At 39.4% G+C, this 19,068-nt stretch overlaps 2 protein-coding genes and 1 pseudogene across 2 annotated transcripts; 2 read left to right on the top strand and 1 right to left on the bottom strand.

The window, feature by feature from the left end:
* Positions 1-1,626: 1,626 nt before the first annotated feature.
* LOC112346530 lies at positions 1,627-13,024 on the bottom strand. The gene is made up of 2 exons (XM_024675686.1): positions 12,693-13,024; positions 1,627-2,578 (listed from the first exon to the last, which is right to left on the bottom strand). The coding sequence occupies exons 1-2, from the start codon at positions 12,985-12,987 to the stop codon at positions 2,265-2,267; spliced, it is 609 nt and encodes a 202-aa protein (XP_024531454.1). The 5' UTR covers positions 12,988-13,024; the 3' UTR covers positions 1,627-2,264.
* Positions 5,632-7,567, top strand: LOC9633165 (cytokinin hydroxylase). The gene is made up of 5 exons (XM_002970695.2): positions 5,632-5,991; positions 6,051-6,277; positions 6,347-6,588; positions 6,636-7,002; positions 7,058-7,567. Exons 1-5 carry the CDS (start codon positions 5,721-5,723, stop codon positions 7,481-7,483), a joined length of 1,533 nt encoding a protein of 510 aa, XP_002970741.1. The 5' UTR covers positions 5,632-5,720; the 3' UTR covers positions 7,484-7,567.
* A 4,389-nt stretch (positions 13,025-17,413) lies between the features above and the next one.
* LOC9641283 lies at positions 17,414-18,737 on the top strand (annotated as a pseudogene).
* Positions 18,738-19,068: the final 331 nt, after the last annotated feature.

The following is a 19,068-nucleotide window of genomic DNA, read 5'->3' on the forward strand; positions in this document are numbered from 1 at the left end:
TTGCCATGAAAATGAATATTACACACACACACACACACATATATAGTTAAGGTTTGTATAAAACAATTAACCATTAAAACCATAAATATTTGATATGAATCACATCTAATCCTTTGATTCCTTGACATTATACTCTTCTATCGTAATTATACTTTACTTACTTTCATTAATTTCTATAATTTTTCCTGGACCACCCGTTTTCTTATTGTTAATAGGTATATTAGCAACTATAATTTTTTAATTAAATAGTAATTTTTATTTTTCTAGTATTATTAGGAGAAGACTAATTAATAGTAAGGTAATTTTTTGTACTTTTTGTATAATGGTTAATCTTCTTCTAGAAAAAATAGAATGTAAAAGATGTTATCAATTAATGACATATGAATATGATAATTAAGGTTGTAAAACTGAACCATCCAGTTTGTGAGTGGTTATCCTATAACCACTTTTTAGAATCTATAGCATGCCCAAGGTATAAGGAGCATTAACAGTGAGAGAAGCTAAATTATATTTGGATTTGACTGTCATAAATTTGCATGGTGCAATTGACCTGATCTCTTCTGACATTGTTTGTATTGATCCAAACTCAAAGGCTACCAAAAAAGTGGCCAATACAAATGTCAATCCATAATTATTCATTACAATACAATTAACGAGGTCTAAGTGTATGGCTATGGTGTGGTGAGTGGGATTTTGATAAAATTGGTTTTAAGTATGATTAAAATTATTACAAATATTGCAATACAACGAGATCACGTAAAATTAGTATTTGGTTTATAAATAGGAATTTTACATTTGCTCAAATGTCTTCAACTGATATATTATTAATGCATTAAAATGCCACAAAATTAAACTTGTATTGAGTTTAATTATAAAAGTGAGCACATAACAATGAATTGGTATGAAAATATAATTGTGGTAGAAGATTAAAAGGTCAATTAGTCTATAGGGGAATTGAATGTAATTTAAATCAGTTGTTTATGATTCTAGTGGCTGATTGTACTGTAAAAACTTTATTTGATGTATTATATACATATATTAATCCAAAATAAATTCTATTTCTAGTATTATTATTTTATAATTAAATAATAATAATAATTAATATTTTAAAACAGTCATATATAGAAATTATTGTTACAACAAAGAGTGGTTGGATCAGTTGAACTTCACTTATTATACAGTCAACCACTCTTAAAATTTTGTTAATCCAGTTACTGAAGTTCATACAAATTATATTAAAGTGATATGAAATACAGTGAAAAGATCCTTTCCTCACTATGGTATAGTGAAGGATTATACACCTCTTACTTTCAAGAATATATTTTCTAAATAAAGGAAGAATCTTTTTTTAATATTCTATATAATTATAGTAGAATAGATACTTTAATCTTGACAACTACCCTGACAACATCTCATGCAGATTTTTTTTTCTTCGTTTTTTCTTTCCTCTGTGCCGATCAGGGTAGTCTCATTGGTGAGTGAGTGAGAGAGCTAGACAGGATCCAATCTTTCTTAGTAGCATCACATCAAAAAGAAAGAGGAAGAAGAAGAAGAAGAAGATGTGGCTTCTTCCAAGACGCAGCATGAACGTGGCACTCACTTCCTTTTAAGAATAGGTTAAGATCATTAGGGTTGCAAATGAACCAAGAGATTGAGGAAGAGGTGTTGCAGCAGCTGCCGCTGCGCGATGTCTGGCGGATGAAAGCAGTGTGCAAACGGTGGCGGGAATTGATCGACTCCCCAGGCTTTGGCGTGCGGCACGCACAGGCAAGCATTCCAGCAGCTGTTCCTTATGTTCTTGCAGGCACGTTGTGCGGAAGGATGTTCAGGGGCAACTCATTTACGCCTTTAACTGGATTGAGATGGAAGTGTGCCCACAGGGGGGGTTTCTTATAGGAAGTGCTGGTGGATTGCTCTGCTTTTTGAAAGGGAACCAGGTCCTAGTAGGCAATCCAGTCACTGGATGCTTTAGAGCGTTGCCAGATCTCAGGGCTAAAGGGCTGATTTCATCCTCTTACATGGGCATCAGTCAAGACTTCAGGGAATACACAGTCTGCTTTGTAAAAAGTCGTTCTTGTGAAGAAAAAAAAGTTGAGATCAGAGGTAAAGTGAGAAGTGTCTACACAGTGTTTACAACACCTCATGTATACAACTCGAGACTGGGAGAGCTGCTGGAGGGCTGCTAGCACACCATTGGGATGGTGTCAGTTGGAGAATATGGGGGAAATGGTGGGCAACGCTACTTTGTATTTGCTTTGTGGTCACTACAAGAATTTGAATGATCCAGAGTATGTCAGTCTGTTCACTTTGGATTTGGAATTAAGGTTGAGGTTTGAATTAAAGCAGACTTGGCCATGGGATGAGCAGCTACACAGGAACCATGGTTTATTTGTTTCCTGCCATGGTCGGACAGGTGTGTTGTGCTGCACGCAATTCAAAAATAGCATGCAGCTATGGTATATGCAAGGAGAAATAGGTGGTGATGTTGGAGGTGAAAATCTGGCTAAAGGTGTTGGTAAAGAATCCAATGCTATTTGTTTGAATGGAGCTGTTTTATTTGTGGAGGAGAAGTCTTTATCTACAACCATTTTGAATTTATCTACTACAGATGCAGTTGCTTTCCCATTTCAGAAAAAATTCCGCTCTAGCAAATTTCGTAGAATTTACACCTTCGCTTTTTTTACCATAACTTGTATTGTGTTTCTTTTTATAATATGAATTACTTAGTCTCGTTATTACTTTCATTTTCCTCCTTGGGCAATTTCACGAGCGCTGGGCTGGGTATCTCTCTCTTTGTTTCTCTCGCTCCTTCTAGGGTTTCCTCCCTAGTGCTCCTAATGCATGCTCTGGAGCTCTTTGCTGCTTGTGATCAATAGCTCATCTCGTGTGATCTGTTTATCCTCCTCCTTTCTCCTCTTTCTCCCCCTTTTTTCTGCAAAAGTTTGAGACTTGATCAAGAGAGAAGCACCTGGAAATGGTTATCAGTACACAAAATATAAGAAAATGGAGGAATAAAATCATGTCAATAATATAGAATACTTACAGTTTAGAAAATGTTTGTTTCTTTTAATTCATTGTTTTTTCTTCCAAATATATGTATTATTTCACTTTAAAAGGAAATAAAATAAGTCAACCTTTTTATGTTTCAAAGAAATATCTTAAATTTTCACAACCAATCAATATTATAAATACAATCATGGTAAAGATACATTGTTCATTTTGATTATGTTGGAAAGTGCATGATTATACTTTAGAGTTTGTGTTTGCTAGTGATAATTACTTGCTTAAGAATGTTTGAATGCTTTATTTTGAAGAGAAAATTGGGAATGTTAAGTTTTTCAAGAGCAAAGAGTCAATAAAAATGATGCAATCTAAGAGAATTAACCATAAAAGGCAACTATATTACTGAAGAATTTGTTATGCCAAACAGCAACATGGTTTCCTTTATTTATTTATTTATAGTTTTTATGAAATTTCTTTTTTATGACTGGTTTGTCTTTAATTCTATGAATGCTAAGCATAGCACCTAATAAGGAGCTTGTTTACATTGCATAGCATTGAATATTAATGTTAATATCTTAGCCATTGCACATTATGATAAATGATGGGTAATGGTGTTGCCACTATGGCCTCTTAGCATATGAGCTGCTTCCACACACAAAAGTTATCTTGATTAAGTTTGAGCTAAGATTTATTCACAACATATGAAGAATGCATATATTCAAGTACTATGGTTGCAAAGACTTCTCTACATAGAAAAATGTCAAGTTTTACACTTTCAGGTTGCAGTATTATAAACATCTTTACTTTTGCATAATTAACTTTGTATGCTGTGTAACTACATTTACAATATTGAAAAACTTAAAATGAACTTATCCAAAATGTTGAAGTGATTGTTTTTTACTGATTATTCTATCCCTGATCTACACACAAAATATCTTATTATATTTAACTTTATTTATCTTTTATAATAAGAAAAACATTTAAATATTATATTTAATCATTATGTGTAAAATAATTAATTAATTTTTTTTTAAAAAAAAAATTCTTTACATATGATATGGTACTTTCTTTTTAATATTAAATTATTTTGTGTTCCATCAAACTCGATTAAAAAGATATATATTGTAGTGGATGTTGATGGTGTGATTGTAGCTAATGCTAATATCTTTCATGAAGTACAAAATGTTATAATTGATGTATTAAAGCAAATAAGTAATGCTTCCATTTGTAAACAACTTCCAAAAAAATTACAAACATTTTACATTTATTCAAATTATAAATAATAAATTTAGCATGGCGTGTTTTGAGTTTTAATGAAGAAGCTACATTGACTTTTCTTGATAATGTAAAAATGTATATATTCCAATGCCAGATTAGATTTAGTATCATCTCAAAATCAAAATGTTAACACAAATGAATTTTCACACTTGTCACAATAGGTTAACAGTTTACCAAAGTCCAAATGACAACTTGGTATTATCAATTAAGTTTGATTATTTTGTGAAAATGGAACAATTTATTAAAAATACAACATCCAATCTACTGTCATTCTTAAAATACTTTTCTTTTTTATATAAAGGTTTTGAATTAAATTTTAGGTTTTAAACAATTTACAACACTTAAAATCATTGTGCTGTGACTAAGGGTTTTTCTGCTGGAAACTGAATTGTTGGGCTTGCAAAAGAATTCTACTGGCTTGCTCACATCTATGGCTTGTTATGAAGTTTTCCTTCCTCAAGAAAGATAGTGCTTAGGTGGTGCTTTAGAAAACACTCATTGACTATATGCAATGAGACTTGACCAGACTGGATGGTTCTAGTTTTCCAAGGACCTGTCTAGAGAGTATAACACCAAGCTCAACCTGTGTTGTGGACATCTCCTAGAAGTACTTGCAGTTTACATGAAAAACTACTTTGTTTTTCAATGGCTATGTCCAATGATTCATTGTTAAAACATATATAATTGTTTTAGACAATGAATCCTATCTTAGTTGTATTGAAAGCATTCTTTCCCTGTGGCTGCCACTTTGTGTCTGCCACTCTTACTCATCACCGTCGAAGACTTTGCACTGTTGTGGGTGGTGGTGACCATTGTCACTGTCTGGGAGGATGATCGTCTTCTTGGTGATCCCATCACATTTTCAACCCAGTTGTGATGCTCCACTACGTTCTTGACGCCCAGCTTGTAACTCTGCCCTGATGATCCCTGCCATCTGAGCGACACCCCACGGGTGAGAGAAGCCATTGATGGACGTCAATTCCTGTTGGTAAATGCAGTGTTAGGGTACATCTAAGATATATGTTTTCCATCTCTTTTCAATTCAGAGGATTTTGCAGGGGTAGTTTCTATTGTGCAGTGGCTGGTGAAGCAATGTAAGCCCAAACTAGTGTGATCCACTGTGGCAGTCCTATCTATTCCACAATGCCGATTGATGGCTATATTCTAAACTATGCTGTTTCAATCCAATGGCTAGAAAAATATATGTATACTGAGCGTATCCATATCAAAACAGTATTATAAACGGTTAAAAACACTAGTTTGAATTTGACGTACTTGCGATGTCGTCCAATATCATTGAAGAGTGAGGAACCACACCACAAATCAATGAGTAACAGTGTAACGCTACAAGTTCCAAGTAGTTTCTTAGGGATAGATCCTTATTTGTATCCATCTGCTTGGCTCGCCCACTCCCACAGATTTTACCCTTAGTCCAGGAAATGGAAGGGAGATGGATCTTGAGCACTTGCATCGTCCTCTTCACTGCAGCGCTATGGCGATTCGTGACGGTCTACTGGTGGCGCCCCAGGGCGATCGCCGCGCAGCTCAAGAAGGAGGGCATTCAGGGGCCTCCACCCCGATTCATGGTAGGCCAAATAGCTGAAATCCAGAACATGAGGAGCGCCATCAAGGATCACGACATGGAAAGTTTCAGCCACGACATTTTCCATCGGGTACATCCTGCGTTGCTCAAATGGCGGAAGCAATATGGTATGTTCTTGTCATCCCTGATGAATCTCAAAGCTTCGTTCCTGATGATCATGGTCCAGGGAAGAGATTTGTGTTCTGGTGGGGAACTGAGCCAAGGATATTGGTCTCGGAGCCTGAGATCGTAAGGGAGGTTTTGTCTAAAAAGTTTTCTCAGTTTGATAAATCGGAGGCCGGGCTGCGGTTGGCGAACTTGTTCCTTGGTGGTGGATTAGTTTCTGTTACTGGAGAGGAGTGGAGTCATCACCGCCGACTCGTAGCACCGGCATTCTTTCATGAACGTATTAAAGTGGGTATTCATACTATTATCTTCTCATGAAATCTGGCTGATAAGTGTTTCTGATTCTCCTGTAAACAGCAAATGACCAGTACAATCGCAGGGTGCGCATCTCGCATGCTTGATCAATGTGAAGCTACGATGCAGCAGAATCCCGAGATTGAAATCTCTGGAGAGGTGCGTAAGCTCACAGGAGACGTTATCTCCCATACAGCATTTGGAACTAGCTATCTCAAAGGCCAGAGAGTTTTCGAGATCTTGTCCAAGAAAATCCCAGAGCTAGTCCCCAAACTCGTCAGCTTTTCCTGGATTCCAGGCTTCAGGTATGCTGGATCATCTACTGAACTGAATCATATTCACTTGCTTACAGGTTTCTCCCACTTCCAATCAACCTCCGACTGTGGAAGCTTCATCAGGAGTTGGATTCTCTGATCACTAGGATCATAGACGAGCGTCGGAACTCAGTGAAGTCAGGGGGGAGCAATACATACGGGAATGACTTACTCGGACTGATGCTAAAGGAGTGTGACAGCAGCAGTAATTTCACAAGCAGGGATCTGATAGAGGAATGCAAGACATTCTACATTGCGGGGCATGAAACCACAGCGACCTTACTAACCTGGACTTTGATGCTACTGGGAGGCTATCCTGAATGGCAAGAACGCGCCCGTGCTGAGGTACACGAAGTATGTGGCAATGAGATTCCTGATGGCGAGAGTGTCAGCAGGCTCAAGCTCGTAAGTCGATCAATATCTCCTAATTCCAAAACTTAACATCTTGATTCTTGAACAGGTGGGAATGATCCTTTACGAAACTCTGCGGCTGTATCCACCAGTAAACGAGATGACCAGGGAGTGTGTGGAGGAGTGTTGGCTGCAAGTTTTACACGTTCCAAAAGGAGTATCTGTGTCGTTTCCAATCGTTGGATTGCATCAGGATAAGGGGCTCTGGGGAGAAGATGCAGGCCAATTCAATCCAGATCGCTTCAAAGATGGGATCTCAAGCGCGTGCAAGCATCCAAATGCTTTCATGCCGTTTTCGTTTGGGCCGCGGGTGTGCGTGGGCCAGTCGTTTGCGATGATCGAAGCCAAAGTCATTCTGGCTATGATACTACAGCGATTCTCGTTCCGGCTTTCACCGAACTACCGCCATAATCCTGCGATGAAGTTTGGCTTGAAGCCTATCCATGGAGTGCCGCTTGTACTCAGTAAAATGTGATGCATGTTCGTGGCATTAGAAGTTTAAAAAGGTTATGTTTGTTGAACTACTCCGAGTTCTTGAACCAAACTGGTTGATAAATCATCTGCTCTTTCATACCTCAGAAACGTTTAGAACCATCGCGATGGAGCCCGAGGTTCCAACAGAGGTTTCTGCATCTTTTTCATCCACCACCGAGTGGACTCGCGGGCTTTTTGAACCATCCAAAGAGAGACGCGGTTTGGTGTCAAGAGGCGAGGCGATCAAGCGCGAGATCAACGCATCTACGTCCTCCTAACTCCTAAATCCGTCTCGAGCAGCGAGAATCTCGTCCAAAACGCCATGCCAGATTGGTAAGTGTAAAAGAAACCGGCAAAGATTTTGTTTAACTTCAATAAAAACAATAACATCAGTGGAGTGAGGTCGTGAGAGGGCTTCCACAGTGGTATTGCTGAAAACGAGATAGAGGGCCACCAGGGAATGCAGGCTCATGGCATCGGCTAGGACATGGTACTTTCTCAGCGAGAAGAAGGATGTCCTCCCTCCGATCCATCACAGCTTCTGGATCCCAATCGAGCTGGTATGGCATTCATATTTCTTCCATTGTTTTTTAGTTCTAGGTTTTCGTCCAGGGAGGAAGGCATTCTATTTCGTGGGGAGATGGAGCTGGATGGGGCGGTGAGGAAAGATTTTTGCACCATTTGCAAGAGTGGTGGCAAAGTAGCTCGAGATGCCCTGGTTTGTTGTGTTAGTGTGCATGAATGTCTTTCGTTTCTCTGACATTATGTATTTATTTTTGTTTCAGGAGGAGCCGCTAAGTAGATTCTCAAATTACTGGTATTGGCTTGGCAAAGGTTATCTTGCTGCAAGAGGGAAGCACTAACAGGAGTTTCATGCACTCTCACGGAGAAGGAAGACGGAGGCAGGCAAGAAGGCAGAAGAAGACCTGATGAAGCATTACCTTGTCAAGTGGAAGTCGAGGTCTTACCTTCATTGCTCTTGGTAAGTCTTTTCTTGCTTATAGATACTAGTCATTCGTACGAAACATCACAGGAACCGCTGAATGAAATGGAGAGAGCTTCAAGGCTGTATCATGGCTTGCGAATGAAGATGAACCAATTCCACAAAACGTGTGAGGCCATGAAACAATGTCCAACTCGAGCGGAAGGAATCACTGTTGATAGGGATGAAAGGTTTGCTTACGATGATTTTTCTTGCATGTTGACACTAAATTATTAGGTGTCAGGAGGAGTATCTTGTCAAGTGGAAGGAGCTTGGGATGTCAAGCATATTCTATATCTCTCCTCCTCCACATTTTTGGTTAAAGTGACTTCTTGGCTTGTATGGAAGTGAAAAGTTGAGGTTTTGGGTGATTTGATGTATGGACTTTGGAGCAAGAATTCTTGCAAAATATAGAGTGGATTGAGCTGATTCTTGTTGCAGAGGAGGTGCCATAATATAATCTATCCACTGAATCCAAAATGGCTAGGTTTGTATAGGGATTTAAGGATTTTGATGTTTGGTTCTTTTGGGTAGTTGATTGATGAGTTTTTATTATGCTTTTCTCATCAGCTCTCCATGTTCATCATCTCAACTAGCTAGACACGATTCAGGCTTAGATTCAGGCTTGGATCAGCCGCCTGATCGTGAGTTGGAGTGTTAGAGGTAGAGATGATGTGGCATGTAGTTATGCCCAGGTGGCAGTAGTTCCATGTATATGTACCATCCATATACAGTTGAATACAGTGAGAGAAAGTTCTTCCTCCTCGTGCACGTCTCTCCGTTGCTAACATGGTATCGGAGCCTTGGGCTCCTTGATCTTGAGAATGGCGCTTGCTGGCCAGGAGGCCAGTGATGAGGAGGAGGATGAGCCTCCCGATTGCAATCCCTCTTGCAATGTTTGGGACGCTTGAGGCGTTGCACCAAGGCACCAGGCTGTGTACAGGTGCTGAGCAACAAGCAGCAGCAAGCAGAGAACAAAGCCAGTGGGAGATTGAGAGATTTCAACAACCCACATCAAGAATTGGGTCAAGATTCAAGAACATTGCATAGCAATTCTTTGCAGGAATTTCCAGCAATTGGGAAGGATGTTTATGGAGATTCAAGTGCCTAGTCGCAAAGAAGTGGGAGCCTGGCAGTTCACGGCCAAGACCACATGCTAGAGGCAAGATTGAGACCGTAGCATGAAGCAAGAATGTGTGCAAGCAAGACCAAGACCAAGAACAAAGTTTTGGGTAGTTGATTGATGAGTTTTTCATATGCTTTTTCTCATCAGCTCTCTATGCTCATCATCTTAGACTTTCTAGGCACGATTCAGTCTTAGATCCAGGCTTGGATCAGTTGCCTTGATCGTGAGTGGGAGCGTTAGAGGTAAGATGATGTGGCAGTAGTTATGCCCACGCGGCAATAGCTTTATGTATATGTACACAATCATATACAGTTCTTCCTCCTCGTGCGCGTCTCTCCACTGCTAACAGTTAGATCTATGTTGGATTTGTAAATGGGGTATATGGGTGGAAGCACCTGGTCTTGAGCTGTCTAGAAAGTGTTTTCTTGATTCATTTGGTGATAAAATGAGTTGCATGCAAGTGATTGTTTAGTCATCAAAATATCTTGAAGTGATTTGAGATTTTTAGTGTTTGGTGCAGTGATTTGAGCTAATGCACAAATTTGATTTCATCATGGCTAAGCTTAATGCATACAAAATGCAATTGTAAGAGTCCATCTATGAGTATCATATTTACATCAAACAATATATTCATAAGTGTGAGAACATGAACATATAGTGCAATGAAGCTCAGGTGGTAAAGGCATATATGAATTGTATGCATATGTTTTGGCTCACAAAGTTTTTGGGAAGTGCTTAAAGAAGCTGGAGACAAAGTTATATAATTCACTCAAGAACACAAGAGGTTGCTTTAAAAAAGAACAGTGGTGTATGAGCAGGACTGTCATACAGTGTATTGGTAGAGATCTACTCCTTCCTCTACTTAGATGCTCTCTGATGGCACTTTCAAGGAAAGTCAATAGCAGATGACCGAGAGGTTGAATCAGATAGAAATAGAGACAACTTCATTGAGGCAACAACAGACTGGCATGGCCAAGGCCAAAGATACTCTGGCCAGGGGCAAGCACCAGTTGATGTTGCTTAGGAGTAGGGCTATAACCAAATTCCACCACTATGAGGTTACTTAGACAATACAAATGTGGGGAAACCATGCTATTGTTTCCACACCTACTCCTTGGCCACAGCAGCAAGTTTTTCAGCACAAGCCATGCACAGTTGGTCCAAAACCAAGTCAGATCAGAAAGGAAAAGCTTCAGCAGATTTAGTGAATCTCGTTCACTTCTCAGGACCACATGACTTCATGGATGATCATATTGGTTTCAACGAGAATGAGGAGTGGATTGTTGGCTCATATCTGTGGATAAGACAGTTCAAGAGTGATAATAATGGTTATCAACTCTTGCAGCAACATAGTTGGAAGGGAGGCATGGGCCTTGGATCTTCTGGATAGGGGTGTTTATATCCGATTGAGCCAGTCACCATAGTGAATAGATAGGGTGTGGGAACAGAGGTCATCTTATGTGTCCTCGACTCATAGGTGCAATATGTTGAAATGTAAACAGAGTCTCCAGACACACCAGATTCCCCCTACAACTTGGAAACATTTGCTATCACCACACAAAGGTAGGAGGCACAATATCCATTGGTGCCACTTTTAGTAGACAATGCTTTGCCTTCATGTCAATCGGTCTCAATAAAGAAGGCTGGTTACTACAAAGTGTAACTCAAGCTCAGCCACTAGTAGTTGTTGAGTTGAAAGCTGAAAAGCTAGTAGTCACCCAAGCTGACAAGTTGATGATGTTTTGCCATCTTTTAGATCTCACTAGGAAGAATTACAACTCCCACTTTCTATATATAAAATTATATATTATCCTCTAAGTTAAAAGGATGTCTGTAACAGCATGCCAAACATAGCTATGTAAACCTAGAAGCTAAATCATTAAACTTCTGAAAATAATATTATTGAGCTCTCCACACTTAGCTATTTAAAAACTGGAGACTTCATAAGAATTTCATTAGAACAATATCAATGGAATAAAGAGTAGAGGGTAAGAGGCCATAGTGGCAAAACCATTACCCATCATTTATCATAATGTGCAATGGCTAAGATATTAACATTAATATTCAATGCTATGCAATCTAAACAAGCTCCTTATTAGGTGCTATGCTTAGCATTCATAGAATTAAAGACAAACCAGTCATAAAAAAGAAATTGCATAAAAACTATAAAAAAAAAAAAGGAAACCATGTTGCTGTTTGGCATAACAAATTCTTCAGTAATATAGTTGCCTTTTATGGTTAATTCTCTTAGATTGCATCATTTTTATTGACTCTTTGCTCTTGAAAAACTTAACATTCCCAATTTTCTCTTCAAAATAAAGCATCCAAACATTCTTAAGCAAGTAATTATCATTAACAAACACAAACTCTAAAGTATAATCATGCCCTTTCCAACATAATCAAAATGAACAATGTATTTTTACCATGATTGTATTTATAATATTGATTGATTGTGAAAATTTAAGATATTTCTTTGAAACATAAAAAGGTTGACTAAGAGTTATATTTTATTTCCTTTTAAAGTGAAATAATACATATATTTGGAAAAAAACAATAAATTAAAAGAAACAACATTTTCTAAACTGTAAGTATTCTATATTATTGACATGATTTTATTCCTCCATTTTCTTATATTTTGTATACTGATATAACCATTTCCAGGTGCATGCTTCAAGTCTCCAACTTTTGCAGAAAAAAGGGGGAGAAAGAGAAGAAAGGAGGAGGATAAACAGATCACACGAGATGAGCTATTGATCACAAGCAGCACGGAGCTCCAGAGCATGCATCAGGAGCACTAGGGAGGAAACCCTAGAAGGAGCGAGAGAAACAAAGAGAGATACCTCACGCATTCGTATCGGGCGCTTGGCCCAGCGCTCGTGAAATTGCCCAAGGAGGAAAATAAAAGTAATAGACGAGACTAAGTAATTCATATTATAAAAAGAAACACAGCGAAGGTGTAAATTTTACGAAATTTGCTAGATCGGAATTTATCTGAAATGACTGCTTTCCCTGTAGTAGATAAATTCAAAATGGCTGTAGATAAAGACTTCTCCTCCACAAATAAAACAGCTCCATTCAAACAAATAGCATTGCATTCTTTACCAACACCTTTAGCCAGATTTTCACCTCCAACATCACCACCTGTTTCTCCTTGCATATACCATAGCTGCATGCTGTTTTTGAATTGAGTGCAGCACAACACACCTGTCCGACCATGGCAGGAAACACATAAACCATGATTCCTGTGTAGCCGCTCATCCCATGGCCAAGTCTGCTTTAATTCAAACCTCAACCCTTCCAAATCCAAAGTGAACAGACCAACATACTCTGGATCATTCAAATTCTTGTAGTGACCACAAAGCAAATACAAAGTAGCGTTGCCCACCATTTCCCCCATATTCTCCAACTGACACCAATCCAATGGTGTGCTAGCAGCCCTCCAGCATCCCAGTCTCGAGTTGTGTATATGAGCTGTTGTAAACATTGTGTAGACACTTCTCACCTTACCTCTGATCTCAACTTTTTTTTCTTCACAAGAACGACTTTTTACAAAGCAGACTGTGTATTCCTTGAAGTCTTGACTGATGCCCATGCAAGAGGATGAAATCAGCCCTTTAGCCCTGAGATCTGGGAACGCTCTAAAGCATCCAGTGACTGGATTGCCTACTAGGACCTGGTTCCCTTTCAAAAAGCAGAGCAATCCACCAGCACTTCCTATAAGAAACCCCCCCCTGTGGGCACACTTCCATCTCTATCCACTTGAAGGCGTTGCTGTTGTTAAATGGGTTGCCCCTGAACATCCTTCCTACTACCCTGATCGGCACTGACGAAAGAAAAAACGAAGAAAAACAACTCTGCATGAGTTTTTTAAACTGGGATGAGAAGGAAAAAAGGGGAAAAAGAGAAGAAAGGAGGGAGGATCCAAGCTCACAAATCAGGAATGCACAAGAGGTAAGAGGAAACAAGATGCATTCTGGACAGGATCAGTGAGAGTGGCATCAACCTTCGGGTTCTACAAAAATTTCCAATACATTTAGAATATGCCTGGATATTATACATTTATATTAATCTTATGTTTATAATTTATAAACCTTTAAAAACACTTCTAGGTATATTCTAGCATATTTTATGATCTAACGGTTAGAATGTACTTAGATTAGGTTATAATGTAAAGAAATGAATATATTTGAAAGTCAAGCCAAGTAGGCCTATTGCCCATAACCTCATAGATTATGTACAAATGCAACAAAAAGATATAATGCTTGATTCTTAGACTTTTATTACACTTACGAGTGCATCGTAGATCTGCTGGCGCAGTCTGGGAGGCTGGAGGAGGCTGAGGAGTTAGTGAGATCCAGGCGCAGATGAAGATCTTTGGCACATGCTAGCTCCAAAACGATTGCGCTAGATTCATGAGAGCTGTTGAGTTTGCCCTTGATGGCAGGAAATCTGGTCTCTATATCCTGCTTGCCAACATTTGTTCTAGCGTAATTTTCAGTAATAAGTGATTTATCCACGTATTCCATGCCCAGCATATGCTGCGCAGTTAGTAAACACTTGTTATAACTTTTTTAAAATGAAAACTAAATTAAATAATATTAAAATAAAAAATATTGAATTCCACTTTGATTGAGGAAATAACTATAAGGGTGTGCTTCCTCAAAGGAAATTATCAAATTCGTTAGAAGGAATTATCAAGATCCAGGTGACACAGCAGCTAATCTCCACTAGTCAACACTTTGCACATAACATGTGTCACAGCACCTTCTTTTATTGGCTCCATGCAATTGACCACCTCCCATTGGCTAAGAGCAAACATTATTATTATTATTCATCCATCCATTTGAGCACGTGATTCCTGGGAACAGTGTCGTGTTGATCGATGCGCGAACGCCACCGGGTCCATTGCTCAGAACGCCATTCTTGAACACATCTCGCAGCACGAAATTGCCAAGAGCTCCCGTCCCCTCGAAATCTCGTAGCGGGTCGGGGTCGGCAGCGCTCACAAACACATTCGCGGGGGCAGCGCCCAGGATCATTACCACCAGCACCAACTTCTTGGACTCCATCGCTCGAGATCTAGCGAAAAGAAGATTATCTCGTCTCCTTGTTCTTCAGAAACTTCGATTCAGAAAGAGAACGAGAGGGGGCGAATGATGATAAATCTGCGAAGAGTGTTAATTTGTTTCGTAAGGAAAAGATTTAGAAACGTAACCAGATTGGCAATTGAGACTACGCGTGTTTTGGAGAGTTTTTAATCTCTGACTTTGAGACTTATATAAACCCCAGGTAAAACTATGACCAGGTCTCACTCACGTTCCAAATCGTAGATTTTACGAATGGATACATACTCACAAGTTCTTACAAGCCAATCCTTTGATTGTTTTAGATGGAAACTTCCACAATAAAAAACATGACGTAGAGTCTTTGGTACATACAAGGAGACACACTTGTGAGATACGGGAAATATTTTCTCCTCTTTTTTGTTCGCTCGATGTGCTGTCTGTCATAATCTATAACTAGTGGAAGAATTATCGCAAAAGCAAAACAGAGAAGAAGATAGCTACGCAAGAATCAGGCTGAACTCTCTCCATCGAATCCGTACGTGTCCTCCACGCAAACCTGGAGAGAAACTTTAGCTCAAAGTTTTGTTACCTTTTCCCCAGGATACACCGTCTTGGATGACGCACTTCTCTTGAGTTCCAGAACAATCATATATTTCTCACGACAGGCTTCTAGGGAGGAGACGTTACTGTTTAAATCAGTGAAAATTAGTAGACCATAGATCAATCTCAGCTTAGCATCCCCAGCTTCTCCAGCGATGCGTCTTTCTTGGAAAATCCAATGACACATCACCCGGAGAAACTCCACAACGTCGGACTTTGGAGAGCGGATCCGCCACACCCAAACAATCCGGCCATGATTCTTTAAGTGGCCTTCCCTTCCGAATATTCTTGTAACGAGTTTTGCAATGGTTTTAACTCGTACCAGCGAATTGCTTGGAGATTTGTGCTGCCGGGTGGATAGAGGAGCTTGATCAGGTCACGCAACAGAATGGTTTCTATCGAGAAAATCCAGAAGCAGCTTTCGACTTGGTACTCTGAAAGTCGATACAAGCATTCTCTGTTTCCTTTACTTTCTTTAAATCCAGGTGATCACTTTGCAAAGTGTGTCGAGTTCGTGCATCGTTTAGCTTAGTTGGAGGGAATCGATTCCATTTTCTACTCCCAGCTAGTTTTGACAATTGGAAACGAGCGAGAAACTGTTGCATAGGGTTCACAGGAAAAGGATCTCCGTGCAGTCTCCGTGAAGCTTTTGCTCTAAAGTGGAAGCAACTCAGGTAATATAAAGTATTGTTGGTGCTGATTGTGGGTCACCATCACCACCATTAATGATGCGAGGAATGGCGGACCATGGGGGAGTGATGTAGGTTTAGTCCCATGCTCCTCAGTCGGACACACATGATTGTGACAGTGAAAAAGTGGTTCATTTATACGCTTCTTACATGGAATTCTTTTTCTTCTTTTTGCCTTTGTACAATTACAGATTGCAAGCTGGCCTAAAATCTTCACTAATGATTTCGTGTATCTAATCTCGAAATATAACATGGTGTCAAAGTTGGTGTAACCAACAAGGTTGATACCCATTCAGACTATTACATGGTGGAGGCGTTCATCAAGGGAAAATCTATGGTTGGGAAATTTTTAATGCGAATGGAAGTCAGAGTGCAAAGAATGCCAATAGCAAGAGCTAAAGCCTCGTATAGAATGGATGAAGAACAGCCATGGCTCAGATACTATTCACGCTTGTAGTACTTCCCCAAGACTGGGCCCAAGAACACATGACGTGAGCAAGGTCCCCAATTTGAAGATCACCTGAATACTTTTTCTTTTCGTCTCTAGAGAAGTACTACAAGCGTGATTAGTATCTGAGACATGGCTGTCAGCACGTTGTAAAATTGTCACATTGTTGTGTACAATTGGATGCTATACAATTGTTGGTGAGGCTTGTTTTAGATCTTAAGGCCCAACTAAGAATCCAAGTACAAACTTTGTTTTCATAACAAATTTGATTCTCAAATCTCAAGATTATGTTTGACTTAATCAGATTGTATCAGAGTAAATTTAAATTCAAAAGTCGACAAAAAAGTCATCAAAACTTTTGAAACTTTATTCCTTGGAGGAAGGCCAAAGCTTTGGGTAATTTGGTCAGCAAATATGAAGGTGTACTTCAAGGCTAGCCTATATGCATTTCCATTAATCATGGTCGTCATTGCATTTGCTGCCAAAAAGTGTGGGAGTAGTTACCATTATTACGCTTTAGCTGTCTCTTTAATAGTTAAATATATTAAACAGTATTAGAGTATTTTTACAAAAAATCATCACTATAATTTATTGAAGTCACTGTTACATATAATATCATAGCTGCTTGTGAAGAATCAAATGGATTTGCAACTGCTTGCTTAAAGGAATTGAGATTCAGAATAACATCTTAATCTCTTATAATTCAACACATGGTCATGCACCACCAAACATAATCCTAACAATGGTCATGATAATTATTGTATGGCGGGCAATCAAGGCATCCTAGTGAATACTCATAAGCAAGTGCTTAATTGTTAATGACAATATGCCGTGATCACTTAACTCTTTTTAATAAGTATCACATCATATAATGAAGCTAAAAATAGGAAGCCTTGCCACATCAAAGAGCTTCACTATAATACTATGTAAATTCATATGGGTTAATTTTATAACTTACTACTGCTAAAGTATAGGCACCACAACTGGAGTCGGTCACATTTTTCTTTGGCATTTATCCTCTCGAATATTCTTGTGAAGCGGCAATGTAGGGTTTTGTGGCCGGGAGCCATGGCGGAGCCGCATTCTTCTTGGGAATTTCTGAAGCTCTTGCCGGAAAGGTATGCGCATTTTGTTTCCAATCCTCGATTCAGTGGGTTGATTAGTCTGAAACGGGACGTAGGATTTGTGATTGCCAGCCCGCCACTGCTGCTGGATTCCGACGAGGTTTGCTTTCTAGTGCTTTTAAAGAAATGGTACTGATTATTCGAGCTCGCAGATCTGAGGCGCCGCGCTCCTCCACCAATTCCCGAGCTGATCAATTGGAGCGCGCGCCTCGCGGATCCGAATTTGGTGGAGGAAACATGGCGTTCGCAGTGAGGCAGCAAAAATGTAAGTCTTGCGAGAAGACAGTGTATCTGGTAGATCAGCTAAGCGCCGATGGGGTGCTCTATCACAAGGCGTGCTTTCGATGCCAGGATTGCAAGGGAACGCTCAAAGTAATGTTTTTGGCCATCGTTTTCCCATTTCTTCTTTCTTAACAAACATTCCTTGTGAATTTTTTTTTTCCTTTTCAGCTTAGCAACTATGCATCGTTGGACTTGTATTGCAAGCCACATTTGGAGGAGCTCTTCAGAAAGACTGGAAGTTTTGACATGAGTTTCGACGGCGGTAAAGTCTTTCTTGATGAAGAAAAATGGCATTCTTATGGTGTTGCTTTCCTTCCACTCTTTTCCTTTGCAGTTGGAATGCCGAAAAATTCGCTCAAACAAGAACGTGAACGTGAAACGGTTCGTCTTAGTCGTTCGTGAGTTTAGACATGGAACAGAGAAAAGCTTCACTGAAAACGATAACTTCTCCTTCTGTGCAGGTCCCCTCGAAGCCAGTCGTGAGCAAGCTGAGTAGATTGTTTTCTGGAACTCAAGAGAAATGCGTCAGCTGCTCCAAGACGGTGTACCCTCTCGAAAGGTGAGAGAAACTTCGAGAAAAGCCGTGGAGGTAAAGCTTTTCTCTGCTGGTTTCCAGGTTAGTGTGGAGGGTCAATCTTATCACAAGTCTTGCTTCAAATGCATGCATGGAGGTTGCCCTCAAACTACACAGCCCTGGAAGGTATGCTGTATTGCAAGCACCACTATTCACAGCTCTTCAAGGAGAAAGGAAACTATAACCAGCTTACCAAAGCAACGTTGATGAAACTCTTGGCCAAAATTGTTGCGAATGTGACTTTGGGTATCAAAGTTATTTGTTGTTTTCCCCGCCAGCATGGGGATAAAACACTTTAGGTCATTCAAATAATTAGTATGGTACCTCGTATTAATAATAAATGGGGTTATTGATCTTTGGTGGCACCTATAAATTTGGATTTCACATCAGCTAGTCTTTTTAGATATTCTTTCCTTATTATCACAATGGCAAGAGGTTGGTATTGTTGGACCCTTTATTAGTTATTTTTATGTTAGTAGAGTTAATTGGGCATTTCGAGTGTATTTAGACCGGACGAGCACAAGAATAGAATTTTTACATGTTATTAACTAAGCATATTTAGCTCAGTAAAGAGTTCTTCTTGTTATGTTTTGCACTAGTTGCATATTGAGACTAGTCCTTTAATATTGCTGAATGATAATTTATCATGTGTGCCAAACACCCTCACTATCATGCCTTTTGCATTCTGGTCCCAA

Source organism: Selaginella moellendorffii, unplaced genomic scaffold (assembly GCF_000143415.4).
Source record: "Selaginella moellendorffii unplaced genomic scaffold, v1.0 SELMOscaffold_15, whole genome shotgun sequence".
NCBI classification, from domain to species: domain Eukaryota; kingdom Viridiplantae; phylum Streptophyta; class Lycopodiopsida; order Selaginellales; family Selaginellaceae; genus Selaginella; species Selaginella moellendorffii.